Source organism: Phyllobates terribilis, unplaced genomic scaffold, assembly GCF_046119375.1.
Source record: "Phyllobates terribilis strain yellow unplaced genomic scaffold, ASM4611937v1 Scaffold_3__8_contigs__length_932513732, whole genome shotgun sequence".
Lineage (NCBI taxonomy): Eukaryota > Metazoa > Chordata > Amphibia > Anura > Dendrobatidae > Phyllobates > Phyllobates terribilis.
The window spans coordinates 906671779-906688459 of NW_027362763.1; the positions used below are offsets into that span (position 1 = coordinate 906671779).

A 16681-nucleotide genomic window follows, 5' to 3' on the forward strand; every position below is an offset into this window, starting at 1 on the left:
AAAGCACCACTTCAGTGTTTTTGCTTTTTTTTCACCGCTAGAGTGGTGCGTAAAGGCCCCTGTGCCCAGTCATATACTCGCCCTCTGGCGTCTTCACCGTTTTTTGGCGTCTGCCCGGTCCTGCGGCGCCATCTTGTGAGCGCAGCTTATGAGTATCTGGAACTCAGACGCTACTTTACAATCTGTCATTGCAAGTCTATGAGAGCCAGAACGAGGCCAGAACAAGGCTCTTATAGACTTACATTGATTAGTGACCTCAGGCTCACTCCATGACACTATGGAGCAGCCGGCAGTTCACAAACGCCGGGTGTGAGTATCAGACAGGGGGCAGGGAGCTTGGATTTTAAGCTCCACTCCAGCAGTGACATAAAAAAGTGCTGGAGTGGTGCTTTAAATACTCAGGTTTCAGATTTCTTAACCTTTTGGATTGACCGACAAAACTGTAGTTGAACAATAATAAAATGAGTAATCAAAAAATACAAATTGCCTAATAATTGTGCACACAGTGTAGTGGACTGCACTACTTAGTATGTTTTGAAAAAAGTTCTTGTTTTAAAACTGATACACATAAGAGAAAAGCTATTAGAAATGGACACAAGGACCAAAAAGCTGATGAAAATAAAGCCATCTTTCTCTTACGCAAGACAAAATGCAGGTGTGATCCGGCCGCAGTCATTCTTTATTACATAAAATCTTATCACAATTGCTTGAATACGTTAGTGGTTTTATTCCTGTACGTAGGATTTGCAACACTGTTGTTTTATATATGTTTTATGAAGGGAAGGTAAAACACAGAGTGTTAACCTAACCTTAAGGGGTTTTCCACTTTTAAAAAAGTAGAGCCCAAATGATTCCTTTAATGTAAAATAAAGACCGTACTCTCCTTCGCTCACGCGCTGTCTCACCGCCGCTGCTCCAGTATCTGTTTTTTGGCTGCAGCAGTGATGTCACACAGACAGCTTACCTCTGCAGCCAATCACTGACCTCAGCGATTCGTGCAGTCTACAGCCTCCTCAAAAATCAAATTAGTGGAGGTGCTGAAAGACGTACCTGTCACGGGTGTGTCAGAGGTGACAGTCGCCCTGCAGTGGGTTGCAGGAGATCTCTACGTTTGGCATTGCAGACAGCTTCTTAGATAAGAGGCTGTTTTTAGGACCGAGCAGTTACCTCTCTCTTGCTAGTTAGCTCTCTGGCCTGGGTATATATATACCTGGTGTGTCTGAGAGGGAGTCGCTGGCTATATTCATTTCTACTTCTGAAGCTTAGCAGGAGCAGTACTTCGTCCTCTCTGGAGCTTGAGGCCGTGTGCTTATTTGGAGTTCATCTAAAGCTAAGCCATTTCCCCCTGTTCTGTCTACCCTCGTTGTCTATAGAGTTTAGTGGAGGTTGACTAGTGCTCATCTCCTCCCATCCCTAGCCGTAGCCATACGCCAGGGAGAGGCACGCGTGCGGTAATTGCTGAAGAGGCAATATCGGGACAGTTGTTGAGACAGGGTGACACCAGATCAGACTAGGAGGTCTCCACTTCCCCCTTTCCCTAGTGTCTGGGCTCCCTTTCCCTTTTCCCTCTATGTTCCACTAAGTCTTTCCCACACCTGGCGTGACAGTACCCCCACAAGGCTAAGACATCTAAGGATAGGCCTTCTATTCAAGACAAAGAAACGTTATAAATCCTTTAACTTGTTATATTACTTGTACGAGAGATTACCAATCCAGATTTTAATCTAGAGCTGTAATCTGCAGGTATTTGTAAATCACCATAAACAACAAACTCCTGCTCTTTTTCTCTATAGCAATACTCGGTTTATATAAACAAAAGAAAAAAGAGGGATACAGCTCGGCAGACTAGCAGTTTGTGTGTTGGACGGTCTAGAGTTATAATCATGTTGTCCGGTGCACAGAAGCTCCTGGACCAAGTATCAATGGTAGCAAGTCCAAAACATAAATAAAATTCCAGCACCTAGTGTAAAAAATTCAGTCCTTTGTTCAGATGTTATCAAAAACACATATGTGCTGTGGTCACCAGCAGGTCCTACCTTTTGGGTGTGACCACTCTTAGTCATAGCTACAGATCAAATGTTGCAGCAAGCTTTTACTCAGTTTGATTGTATTCTTAAAGAGCATCTTCCCAATGATTTAAAATCAAAAATATGGCTGCTAGGATTATGTGCAGTATATATATTAGTCAGCAGTGGATAGTAGCAATCATATCTAAACATCGGCTTTGACTTAACCCTTCTCCCAAATACTTACACAAATCCAAATGCGTTCCTGTCAGATGCCATTTCTTTCTGGAATATGATACTTCTCTAGTTGCTGCCAGGCTGGGAACAAACAAGAGGAAGTGATTCACTCCACTCTAATCCATGTGATGATGTAATATTGCATATTTTACAGGTAAAAGACAATAAAGTATTTCTGTTGTTTGCACCGAGCTTTGAAAGACAAGGGGAAAGTTAATGCTGTACTGCTTCTAGTGAAGATGAATGTACTCACAAAGGCGACAGCTCTAATGTGCCTAAATCACTGATATTTGCAAGAAATATGTCAACATTTGGGTGTATTAATGTAACACAAGACACTATTGGGCAGCATTAAATATTACCAACACACACCTATAGGCAAAAAAGCTACAAGATTACCAGCAAACCAAAAGTATAAATTGCAAACAGTATATAAATGTATAAATCTTTATTAACTAAATAAGTAAACACTCTTTTGAGCATTATGCATTTAATAAAGATTTTTTTTAATATTTTGAATTGTTTGCTCTTTTTTCCCCATCTGTTTTTGTGAGTACCCAGTGTTTTGGTCAGTGTGCTGAACACGGACCATTGCTAGTCAGTGTACAAATACACACAGAATGATTATTCACATGAATCATCAGTCAGTGTGAATAAAATACAAGCATGCCTCGGTCTCCTCTGCTCTGTGGAATAGGCAGTGCTAGTTTTCAATGGCTCATAACTCTGCATCTGTCCTCGATGCAGACGAGCACGTGGAGATGCCCACAGACACAGTCATGTTCACAATTTGTGGATGCGATTGACTGGAAAATTCATATTTTTGTGTGAACGAGGACAAAGTGGCTTGTGGACACTGAGACTTGTACAGTTACCGCAGTCCACAGGATTGCATGTGAGGCGCCCCCGGGGCCGCGTGTGTGTGGGGATACCCGGAACCGGACCCGTTGTGGATGCTGGGGGTTGTAGTCCTTGCGTGGCGGGGACTCAGTCCCGTGGCTCAGGGTGGTCAACCCAAATGGCGTTCTTATTTATAGGGTTTTGTGATTAAATGTCCGACTACGCCACCCGTGGATTGCGGTCAGAGTGAACCGCCGCTGCAGGGCAGACTGCTGAGGCTGGTGTTGTGAGTGCAGCAGAGGATAGTATAACTCCCCACGGGAGGAGTATAGCCTCAGGGCAGCGAGCGTGGATGTTGGGGGTGATGGTGCGCGGGAGCAGCAGTAACGACACAGAGTCCTGTAATGCAGTTCAGGGTATTTACTCACAGTTCTTTATCCATGTTACTACAGCTGGTCATAACGTCCCACGTCGCACTGTGTTCACCAGGTGAGGGGCTCGGCCTACTCCCAGATAACTTTGGAGCGTTTCACAGGACCCCCTTTGTGTGTCCTTTCTCTGGCCTGTCATACCCCGCCAGTGACCTCGCTTCTGTCCGGCTGCCTCGGGCCTTCTCTGGTAAACCTTGGCGCCGTTTCCCTGACCCTATGTGGTCTCTTCCTAGCGGGTGTAGCGAGGGGGTGCGCCACATGAAATGTCACAGCCTCCGGTTTCTAGCTGAGGGTAGTTCCCCCGCCTCCACTAGTTTCGGGGACCGGTCTCCCCCTTTGGCCTGACCCCCCTGCGCAGGTAGATTCGGGCGTGCGGTGGCGACTCGCCGGTCCACACCCCTGGGGTTCCTTCGTTCCTTGTTCCTGGAGCCTCCTCCCCTCCTCTTCCTTCCTTCTCCTTCCTCCAGGCTCCGACCGCTCTCCCCGGCCTGCCTGCGGAGCAGAGCCCATACAGAGCCTCTGCTCCCAGCCTCCTTCTCTCCCTACTACTGAACTGACTTCTGAACTAAGATGGTGCCCACCTTTTATACCTACCTCTAAGTGCACCCAGGAACTGCCCTCTCCCTCCTATGCACTACAGGGTCCCCTCTTCCTCGGTGTTCCCCCCCCCCCACTCCAGCCAGGGACAGGGACTGTCGTGCTCTACTTGGAGCATATCGGTCGCCCTGCCCCCCCGGAAATGTGGTGTAATGCATGCAGGTGTCGGGGTCCTGATTCACACTCCATCCTTACTTGGAAGTGAGATATCGCACATCTGGATGAGATGCAATACCTCTGTAGCGGCCGAACCCTCAGGGCGCTACATTCCCCCCTGGTAAATCACAGCACGTCCGCGAGCTGGAACAGAGCAAAAGACAATGCAAATTAGGACATGCAAAATGTTTTTTTTTTTTTTGTTTTTTTTAAACTCCCAACTGCATATCACTTCCCTTTATGGGAAACATTTTCTCTTTTCACCAATATATAAAACATTCTTTTAGTAGCAAACATATAAAACACCATCAGCAGCATATCAACGACGAAGTCTCTTTTCAACAGGTCACAGTTCCTTCCGCGACCAGGTGTCCATTCTTCTTAAGGTGCAAACTTGGCAAAACTTTTGAACTTGAGGGACCTGTTCGTACTCCCTCAACGTAGGCCCTGGGCGTGGCTGCAGGGCATTGGCGATCCCGCCATTGGACCACGTCTTCTGCCACGCCAAACGGGTTTTTGTTCTGAGGTCTGTTGTTGCAATTCTTATAAAACCAATAGAGGGCTCTTTAGGAAGTGCAACTGTTTACATAGATTGGCTGCTCCCAGTCCTCAGCCGGATAATTCACAGAAAGTTGGCTGCTCCCAGTCCTCAGCCGGATATTTCACACAAAGTTGGCTGCTCCCAGTCCTCAGCCGGATATTACTGACCCATCTCCGGGTAACTTTAACCAAACAAATGAACAACAACCCTTAACCGGACAAACTTCTCATAATCCGGAAAACGGCATGTCCTCTTACTTTTTCACCCTGGCGGGTAACTATTTACAATTAAGCTGTCGCTCATCAGTAGCGATGTCCTTGTGGACTCTCCTCCTCCTCACCGTACTCTTCAGACCCGTCCGGGTCCTCTGGGTAATAGGGTTCAAGGTAGTGCTCCTTCTCTACCCGCTGGACATTGAGGGCGTACCACCCTTGCAGGCCTCGATGTTGGGTGTAGGACACCAAGTCCCCCGGGTACAGATCCCATCCCCGGTGACCCTCAGGCAGGTGGCTCTACACGTCCCTCCTATTAACAAAGAGGTCTGTGTCTGTGGTGAGGTCCCGGATGAACCCCCACCCCTTCTCCTGATGGAACTTCACCACGGTCCCAGTAATTTTAGGACCGCGTGCAGCTTGGAGGTTTCGGCGGGTCCGCGTCTTCTCCTCCGCGCTCCGGGCCTGCTGCTGCTCCCTCTTCTGGCGCCGCGCCCGCTCCTCCTTCTCTAGCTGCTTTATTTCCCGCTGGCAGAACTCCCGCCTGCGAGCTGCGGCCGCCCGCGTCTCCTGCGAAAACCCCATAAGGTCCTCCCCGGTCTGGTCCCACTCTATCTGGACCTCTTCCTCCGGGAGCTGGGGGATGGCGACTGGCTGTGGAGCGGGCAGGAGCGGAGCAAGCGGGGCCTCGGCCTCTGCGGACAGGTTCTTCTGATGACGAGGGTGAACCCATCCATGCGGTAAGGGGACCGGCTCTCCATCGGGCCCGGCGAGCTGGCTGTACAGGTCGGTCCCTAAGGGTGGTGGCTTCGGGACCGGGGACGCACGCGGTTCAGGGGCGCCTGGGGAGGTCAGGCCTTGCGACCGGGCCTGGAGCGGGCCACTTCCGACCGCACCCGGGGTCAGGGGGCACGGCCTGGGGCTTGATCCGGTGACTGTGCTCATAGCTTGGGGCCTGTGTGCCGGCGGCGGGAGCGGGGGAAGCGCAGCAACTCCCGGGACGTCTGGCTCCGCGACGGGGTCCAGAGGCAAGTCTGTAGCATCAAGGCTTGTGGCAGGGGTGTCCCCCTTACCTGCTTCCAGGGCTGCGCTGCTCTCGGCTTCCGGCCTCCGTTCCTCATCCTCAGGGGCTGGCTCACTGGCCGGTGCTGGCGGCGTCCCGTGCTGCTGGGCCGCGACCCGCCGGGCTATCTCCTCTCTCTATTCCGCTACAGCTTCCCGCTGCGCCTGGACCATCCTCCGGTCCAGATCCTCCAGCGCAGTTCGAAGGAACTCCGGGTCTTCTCCAGGGAGCTGAGCCATCAGCTCCTTGAGGCTGTACGGGGCCGCAATGGCCTGCAGCAAGTCACCCGTCAGGGTGCTGGAGTCGGTGCTGCTCGCCATCTCCAGGTGTGGTCTGCCGAGACTGATCCAAACCACACCCTGCCCCCCAGTTTTCTTCTCCTTCCGCCCCTGTTGGGGGTGGTCCCGGGGCAACCTGCTGACAATCACTCTCAGGGGCAGCCCCCCCACGTTGATGGACATCTCTACAGCCGCACTCAAGGCTGTTGGGGGTGGGCTCCTTCGTTGGCGCCATTCTGGAACCTGGCCCACGATGGGAGGTGGCTTCTTGTTGTCTTTTGGCGCGCACATAATGGCGTCCGTTCTGCTGGGGCGGGCGCCACATTCAATACAGTAAAACAGTCTTTTTTCAGGCACGCAGTACCCGGTGGTTGCGAGCACGAAATCCTGCCGACTACGCCAAAAGTTGACGCGCCCCCTGGGCCGCGTGTGTGTGGGGATACCCGGAACCGGACCCGTTGTGGATGCTGGGGGTTGTAGTCCTTGCGTGGCGGGGACCCGGTCCCGTGGCTCAGGGTGGTCAACCCAAATGGCGTTCTTATTTATAGGGTTTTGTGATTAAATGTCCGACTACGCCACCCGTGGATTGCGGTCAGAGTGAACCTCCGCTGCAGGGCAGACCGCTGAGGCTGGTGTTGTGAGTGCAGCAGAGGATAGTATAACTCCCCACGAGAGGAATATAGCCTCAGGGCAGCGAGCGTGGATGTTGGGGGTGATGGTGCGCGGGAGCAGCAGTAACGACACAGAGTCCTGTAATGCAGTCCAGGGTATTTGCTCACAGTTCTTTATCCATGTTACTACAGCTGGTCATAACGTCCCACGTCGCACTGTGTTCACCAGGTGAGGGGCTCGGCCTACTCCCAGATAACTTTGGAGCGTTTCACAGGACCCCCTTTGTGTGTCCTTTCTCTGGCCTGTCATACCCCGCCACCCTCGCTTCTGTCCGGCTGCCTCGGGCCTTCTCTGGTAAACCTTGGTGCCGTTTCCCTGACCCTATGTGGTGCCTTCCTAGCGGGTGTAGCGAGGGGCTGCGCCACATGAAATGTCACAGCCTCCGGTTTTTAGCTGAGGGTAGTTCCCCACCTCCACTAGTTTCGGGGACCGGTCTCCCCCTTTGGCCTGACCCCCCTACGCAGGTAGATTCGGGCGTGCGGTGGCGACTCGCCGGTCCACACCCCTGGGGTCCCTTCGTTCCTTGTTCCTGGAGCCTCCTCCACTCCTTTTCCTTCCTTCTCCTTCCTCCAGGCTCCGGCCGCACTCCCAGGCCTGCCTGCGGAGCAGAGCCCATGCAGAGCCTCTGCTCCCAGCCTCCATCTCTCCCTACTACTGAACTGACTTCTGAACTAAGATGGTGCCCACCTTTTATACCTACCTCTAAGTGCACCCAGAAACTACCCTCTCCCTCCTATGCACTACAGGGTCCCCCCTTCCTCGGTGTTCCCTCCCCCCACTCTAGCCAGGGACAGGGACTGTCGTGCTCTACTTGGAGCATATCGGCCGCCCTGCCCCCTGGAAATGTGGTGTAATGCATGCCGGTGTCGGGGTCCTGATTCACACTCCATCCTTACCTGGAAGTGAGATATCGCACATCTGGATGAGATGCAATACCTCTGTACCGGCCGAACCCTCGGGGCGCTACACATGAACCTCAATGAACCTCTTTAGGCTGCAGCTGTGGGTTGATAGTTAAAATGAATCTGTAGCCTGCATGAGGGCTGTCATGTGTTAAATCTACTGGTTTAAAAAGTTTAGAAATAAGAACATAGTATCATAATAACCAACCATCCCGGATCCAGCAGGACTGTCCCAATTTGAGGGAGGCACCATTACTAGCAATCAGTCAGAGTACATGGAAAATCGTAATTATGAATTTGAATGAGCAATATAAACCATCATAAATATGTACCCACAACTATAGGACTGATATATATCCACCATAAATATGAACCAAATATGTCAACCAGATTTGAGGGAGCAGTCCCGGAAGGTTGGCACTGTGCCCCGCTTTCTGCTCAGAAATGTTCTTCTTTTCTTGTGATTTGGTCTCACGGGGATTCGAACCCACAACCTGCATGATTGTAGGCAGTAGCAAAAACTGTGAGACACAGCCTAAACTGTCTGTCTAGTATAGGAGAATTATTTTTATACTTGAATGTGCATTGTAGGCTGTGAAATCAAAGGCAGATTGTACTGGTACATAGAAACACATCTGTATATAGCAATGTATTCCCATGTTCTTGTATTCGAGAGGGAAAATATTATTATAGAGTAAATTGCACCAAAACTACACAGTACAGCAGCGTCTGTAGACTTACCATGGGCTGAGTTTTCATGAAATCATATCCACTTTGCTTGGAGATTTAGGCCGTGTTCACATGTAGCGTAAATGCTGCATTTTTCCTGCTGCTTTTTTTGCGCAGAAATTCAGCAGCATTTAACTTTCCAAGTAGAGTGTATGTGATTTCATGAAAAACTGCTCCCACTGTGCGTCTAAAGACGTCTAAAAAGCTTATGTAAGAAGTCTGAAAAAAACGCACTTAAAAAAACTGCAATTTCTTTTTTGGGTGCAGAATCAAAACTTTTCTGTACTATAAAAAAGCACATTAAAAAATCTGCTTCAAATCTGCACCAAAAATACATTAAATAAGAGGGAAAACAAATTAAAAAATGCAGCAAAAATTTAATCAGAGAAAATTTTTATTGTGTAGTTTTGTTTATACACCTGTAGAAAATGTGCAAAAAAAAAAAAGTATTTATGCAATGTGTGCACACTGTCTTACAGACATAAAAAAGCAAGATGTTAAGCTTTCTTAAAAATGATAGTTATAGCTGTTACAACTATGAATGAATGAATGAAAAATAAATCATTAAATCCAAACTAGAGGTGAGAGGATCGATTTGCGGAACTCTGGTCTAACGTCCAAGCTAGTGTCACCTGGTGACTAGACGGGAGGCCTGTGATTGTCGTACTTTCCAGCATCTCCATTGCAGCATTTGATTTGTCATAGCTGGCCTGACGCCATTTGTGCGTTATGACGCACAGATGACATTGCGATAGTCTGTTAAATCAAAAGCTGCGTAGGGGACACCAGGAGGTAAGAGATTTGTGGGCCTCCTGTCTAGTCACCAGGTACCACTGACTTGGACACTGAACCGGAGTCCTGTGAATCTCTAGTACAAACAGTTACGGATATAGTGGGGCAGTCCCATATTTGGGTCTATGCCTTGCAGTCCTGGGTGGTCTGCTTAATGCCCCTCACTAGAAAGAAATGGTAGATTGGTGTGGCCAGGGGCGTGAACAATATTTGCCATGGCGCATAGTTTGTGTTTGTTTTCTGTTTTGTAAAACTTGGAAGGTATGATAGCATTACATGGGCACATATGATATATGTTAGTATAATGAACAATATAAATGTGATTACCGCGTGCTGACCACGCTTACTTTTCTGTTTCAGTTTTGTCTGCTGTATGGAACAAAGCTGATATACAATGAAAGAGCCTGGTATCTAGAACATAAATACCTGACCCCAGCAACCAGTAACCAGATCAGAGACCAGGTAAGAGGCGATTAAAAATTATTTTCATTGTCTATTTTCTTGTTTTCGAAATTATACTCCGTGTTTCATGAACATTAAAAAGACCTGCCTAACGCTTTCATCTTAAACCAGAGCAATAGCTCTGAACTAGAAATTAGCGAATATATTTGAATTCTACTTGAATTTTCAAAAAAAATCATTTGACAAAATGCTAATCTTTTGTAATTCGCTTATACATAGATTCAGCAAAATGGCGGCCACAGGTAACAATTTTTCTGAAACGTAAAAGGCAATCAAAAGGTTGTAAAAATTCTTCTACTCACCTTACCGCTCATGTCTCCGGCCCCTCCACTACTCACTGTCACCTGTCTTGTTTTAGTTGCATCTTCTGATCACCCCCGTGAGAGCAGAAATCCGGTACTGCGCATGCACACACAAAGTCACAGCGCGCGTTGTGATGTCATGACATCATGACCTTTAGTGCCCAGAACACTCCTGGGCCTCATTAGAGCGGGAAGTGCCTGCTCAGTGGGAGAGGACCAGGTATTTCAGCCCTCGCAGCAGGGATCAGAAGATGCAACGAGGACTGGACAGATGACTGTGAGGAGCGGAAAGGCCAGAGAGGTGTACGGTAAGGTGAGTAGTAGTGTTTTTTTATTTTTTGCATATTACATTTATTATGCTCTGGGGTTTGAAAATATGCCAGAGCAAGAATAAGGGACACTTACCGTAATTTGCAGAGAATAACTTCTCTGCAAATCAAATCTCCTGGGAAAATCTGCGCGAACAAGTGAATTCGAATTTTGCCTGATCTGCTCATGTCTATTCTGAACCATTGAAGCATGAACGAAACCTGTGATACCTGACACCAAAGGCCCCTATACACATTAGACAGCTGGTAACGAACTATCTTTTGGCTGACCTCTATGTTTCGACTGCCACATACACAGGAACGCTTGTGTCGACAGGGACATAATGTTTTCTATGGGATAGCCGCTGTCTGATTCCGGAGACAGTGGCTTATCCCCATGCTGAACAAAATGATCGGCCTTTGACATCAAAGGCGAGTTGAGTTATGGGCAACCTATGTACAGTACTAACCACTTCATACCAGGAACACGCCACAATACTTTTGGAAATGCTCAGACCCAGTCATCCAGCAATTTATCTATTGTCATACTTGATCAGATCTTTACCCTTGCCAATTTTTTTCTGGTTTCCAACACATAATTATGAACTGAGTGTTTACTTGCTACATTACATATTCCATCTCCCCAAGTGTCATAGTCACAAGATAGTCAATGTTATATATACTTACTATCATTTATTTTGATGTCATAGCTGATTAGTGTATATGGTCATAAGAAGCTTTCAAATGCAAATTAATTTTAAACAGTCATCATACTAGATATATTTTCATTAAAAATATGTCAGTGCGATACATTTTATAAAGTACACTCATAAACCTGAATATTTTTATACAAATTAAAGAAACAATTAAAAAATCTACAGTTCAATAATAACAATAATGGTTTCATAGTTTTATAGATTTTAAGGCTGACGATGGACATAAATCCGTGAAGTTCAACCTATAACCTAAGATGTTGATCCAGAAAAAGGCAAAAACCCCATGAGACAGATGCTTTTTGCCCCTCTTTAGGGAAAATATTCCATCCTGACTCCACATAGTGCAAATTTTCAATAAATAAAATGTATTAAATATATATTACTTAAGGTTGTTACATGCACAAATGTTAATGTGTAAAAAATATCAAGAAAAACTATTAAAGTGGTATTATCATCTCAAACATTTATGGCATAGCCACAGAATACGCCTTAATTGTCTATTAAAGGAAATCTGTCAGTACGATCAACCCTTTTAAGCCGTCTATGGGCATGTAAGTCATAGGAAGCCGAATAAAATGATACATTGATATCTGCATTCTGGTGTCTTATTCCCAAGAAATCCACATTTTTCTAAAAGGGAATTTGTCAACAGGTTCTTTCTTCCTTATCTGAGAGCAGCATTATGTAGGCAAAGAAACCCTGAATCTAATGATGTATCACTTTGTTTACTGGATGTAGCCGTTTTGACACAATTAGAGTTTTTTTATTTAACAATACAGAACTGAGAAAGCTAACCCCACAGCCGGCTTTCTCTATAAACAGTGAAGTGCTTATTACAGAAGGGGGCAGAGTCGGACCTGGGCTCATATGACCAGGTAGTCACTACAATGTTAATCACAAGTTGATTAACTCCTTAGTGACCAAACAATTTTGACCTTAAAAACGAGGCCAAGTTTTTGAATTCTGACCAGCGTCACTTCATGTGGTAATAACTCTGGAATGCTCCAACGGATCCCGCTGATTCTAAGATTGTTTTCCGTGACATATTGTACTTCATGATAGTAGTAAAATTTGTTTGTTACGACTTGCCGATATTTTCACAAAGAAATGCAATTTGGCGAAAATTTTGAACATTTCACAATTTTCAAACTTTGAATTCTTATACCGTTAAACCAGAGAGATGTCACACATGTCTACTTTACATTAGAACAATTATTGAAACATATTTTTTTTGTTAGGAACTTAGAAGGGTTAAAAGTTGACCAGCGATTTCTAATTTTTCCAACAAAATTTACAAAATAATTTTTTTAGAGACCACATCACATTTGAAGTGACTTTGTGGGGCTTATGTGACAGAAAATACCCAAAAGTGACACCATTCCAAAAATTGCACCCTTCAAAGTCCTCAAAACCACATTCAAGAAGTTTATTAACCCTTCAGGTGCTTCACAGGAGCTAAAGCAATATGGAAGGTAAAAGTGAACAATTTACTTTTTTTCACAAACATTTTACTTCAAACCAAAATTTTTTATTTTAGGGTAACAGGATAAAATGGACCACAAAATTAGTTGTACAATTTCTCCTGAGCAAGCCGAATTTTTTTATTTTAGGGTAACAGGATAAAATGGACCACAAAATTAGTTGTACAATTTCTCCTGAGCAAGCCGATACCCCATTTGTGGGGGGAAACTATTGTTTGGGCGCAAAGCAGGGCTCGGAAGGAAAGGAGCACCCTTTTTGACTTTTTGAATGCAAATAAGGGTGGAATCGAGAGCTGACACGATGTCGCGTTTGTAGAGCCCCTGATGTGCCTAAACAGTGGAAATCCCCCACAAGTGAACCCATTTTGGAAACTAGACCCCTCAAGGAATGTATCTAGATGTGTGGTGAGCACCTTGAACTCCCAGGTGCTTCACAGAAGTTTATAGCATAGAGCCATGGAAATAAGAAAATCACATTTTTCCCACAAAAATGTACCTTTAGCCCCATATTTTTTATTTTCACAAGGGTAACAGGAGAAAATGGACCCCAAAATTTGTTGTAATTCCTTAGTACGCCGATACCCCATATGTAGGGTAAAGTATTGTTCAGGAGGCACGGCAGGGTTCGGAAATGAAGGAGTGACATTTTGGAACGCAGACCTTGATGGAATGGTCTGCAGTCTGCGGGCATCATGTTGCGTTTGGAGAGCCCCTGATGTGCCTAAACAGTGGAAACCCCCCACAAGTGACACCATTTTAGAAACTACACCCCTCAAGGATTTTATCCAAGGGTATAATGATCATTTTGGATACACAGGTACTACACAGAATTTGATAACATTAGGTCGTCATATGAAAGATTTTCATTTTTTTCACGAAAATGTTGTTTAAGCCCAAAATTTGTAATTTTCACAATGGATAATAGGTGAAAATGGACCCCATAATATGTTACGAAATTTATACCGAACGCGATGATACCCAAAATGTGGCCACAAACTTCTGTTTGGGCACATGGCAGGGCTAGGAAAGGAAAGAGCGCTATTTGTCTGGAATAAATTGTGAATGCCTTGTCACATTTGGAGAGCCCCTGAAATACGTAAACAGCAGAAATCCCTCACAAGTAACCCTATTCTGGAAACTAGACCCCTCAAGGAATTCATCTAGGGGTGTACTGAGCATTTTTACACTAAAGGTGATTCATGAAACTTTATAACATTTAGATGTGGGAACAAAAAATTATTTTTTTTCCACTAAATAATGTTTTAGCACTAAATTTATAATTTACACGAGGGGTAATGGGAGAAATTGGACCCAACAATTTGTCATGCAATTTCTCCCGAATATGGCAGTACCCCATATGTGGATGTACACTACTGTTTGAGCACACGGAGGGATCGGATGGGAAGGAGCGCTACTTGGCTTTTAGTATAGTGAGTATTTTGAACCCATAGGTGCCTCGCAGAATTTTATAATATTGAGGTGAAATTGGACACCATAATTTATTGCGCAATTTCTCCTGAATGCAGTGATATGTCGTCAGAAGTTACTGTTAGGCCACACATCAGGTTTGAGAAGGAAGAAGTGCCATTTGGCTTTTGGAGCACAGATTTTTCTAGAATAGTTTACAGGTGACATTTGTGGAGCTTCAAAGGTGCCAGAACAGCAGAAAAACCCCAAAAAGTGACCCCATTGTAGAAATTTTACCTCTCAATGAATTAATCTATGGCTGCAGTTACTATTTTGTAACGTGCACACCAGGCTTTATTCTGAAGAATTGCAAATATCGCATGTCCATACATTTTGCCCACATATAGTGTAGAACCTCTATATATTGTAGCGCCCCCATACATTGTGCCCAGCTTGTGCTTCTGGTGATACGCACCCCGCAAATTAAGTGCTCTCTCCCCACTACAATAATGTCAAACGTGTGGCCGATTACTGCGGTTTACGCCCAGTGGAGCTCAAAAGGAGAGGGGCATTTGGTTTTGGAGGCGCATAATTTACTGGATTTTATTTGAGGGGGCAGGAGCAATGTTTCTTTTCCAGTCTTTGTTCTACCAGCAATGGGGGAACTCCCAATAGTTCCAGTGACAGATGATGGACCTGAGTGGGGAATGGTTTTGTGTGGGATAAATTAGGGTTTTATTGGTAGCATTTTGGGGCTCATAATATTTTTCGATCGCTTCCAGAATAAGGCTGGATCACATTCTTGTGTTCTACGCTGAGCACTTATGTCGGGGTTTCCGTGTAAATCCCACAAAGATGCGATTCAGATGAAACTCCCGACAGAACCACCCACCACAAAGAGGAAGATGGAGACACTTTGGAGTCCGTTTGATGTGTGCTCCGGTGGTCTCCATCTTTTTAGGCATGCACAGATCTGTGGTCGCCCACACTTGTGCGCTAAAAAGACACCTAAAATGATGGGACAGCACCGGAACACAGACCAGTCCAAAGTGACTCCATCTATCTCATAAGTGAGTGGTTGCGTCCGGGGTTTTGTCTGAATTGCGGTTTTGGAAAATTCACACTGAAACCCCATCATAAGCGCTTAGCGCAGAGCGCAGAATAAATGTGAGCCGAGCCTTATTCTGATTTTTGGGAAGCATAATGAGCAAGTAGACAGCAGTGCCAGAATAGTTCTTATTTTTATTTTTGCGCGTTTCACCTTGTGGTATAAGTGATCAGGCGGATTTATTCTTCTTGTCAGTGCGTTTACAGTAATACCAGATTTATATCAGATTTTTTTAGGATTTGCTGCTATCATACAGTAAAAATGTTTTTTTTTTTATTAAAAGTAGTTTTTGTTTTTTTCGTCATCATATTCTGAAAGCTGTAACTTTTTTTTATTTTTTTGGTGAACAGTGCTGCATAGGGCTTTATTTTTTGTGGGACGAGTTGCAGATTTTTTTTGGTACCATTTGGGGATAAATGATATTTTTTGATCCCTTTTTATTCAGATTTTTCAGACACAGAATGTAGCAAAATCCAGTAATTCAGTTATTATTTTTTGCGCCGTTCACCGTGCGATAAAAGTGATAAGACCGAATTGTTCGTCGGATCGGTACGATTTCAGCGATTACAGATTTATATTGTTTTTTTATGATTTGCTATTTTTGCAAACTAAAAACAATATTTTACAAAGATTAATTTGTTTTTGCATCATCACATTCTGAGAGCTGTAACTTATTTTTTTGCCGAATGAGCTATATTGGGGCTTGTTTTTTGCGGGACGGTTTGGCGTTTTCATTCATACCATTTTTTTTTTACATATGACTTTTTGATTGCTTTTTATTCACTTTTTTGTGAGTCAGTATGATGAAAAAGCGACATTTTTGGTGTGTTTTTTATTTTTTATTTTTTACGGCGTTCACCAAACGGAAAAGATAACATGCCACTTTTATAGAGCGGGTCGTTCCAGATACGGCGATACCAATTATATGCACTTTTTTTGGTTTATTTTTGTTTTATCCCAAACTCTGAGCTTTGAGTGGGTAAATGGATTTTAGTGATTTGTATGCACTTTTTTGTGTGTTTTGTTTTACATAGTTTATTTCACTTTTGTTTTACTTTTTCACTCAGTCCCACTGTGGAACATGTATAATTATTTTTTTGATCACTGGTCTCATACACTGCAGTACTCGTGTTATAGCTGGATCTCACAGGCCTGTCACGGGTGTGACAGGCCTGTGAGACAGTTGCCCTGCAGTTGGTTGCAGGAGATCTCTACATTTGGCATTACAGACATCTTCTTAGATGCTGTCCCTAGGACCCAGCTGCTACCTTCCTCTGGCTAATTAACTCTCTGCCTGAGTGTATAAATACCTGCTGTGTTTCAGAGGGAGGTGCCGGCGATATTCATTCATTCATTTGTCCTCTCTGGAGCTTGAGGATGTATGCGCATTTGTCTGGAGTTGTCTAAAGCTAAGCAATTTCCCCCTGTTTGTGTACCCTTT

General features: G+C 45.2%; 1 protein-coding gene across 1 annotated transcript in view; it reads left to right on the plus strand.

Moving 5' to 3' along the window:
• ACOXL (acyl-CoA oxidase like) overlaps nt 1–16681 on the plus strand; it is a 612189-nt gene that overhangs the window by 498012 nt on the left and 97496 nt on the right. The window contains exon 18 of the mRNA XM_073672762.1: nt 9817–9918. Within this exon, the coding sequence (XP_073528863.1) occupies nt 9817–9918 (102 nt within the window). The remainder of the gene's footprint in view (nt 1–9816; nt 9919–16681) is intronic.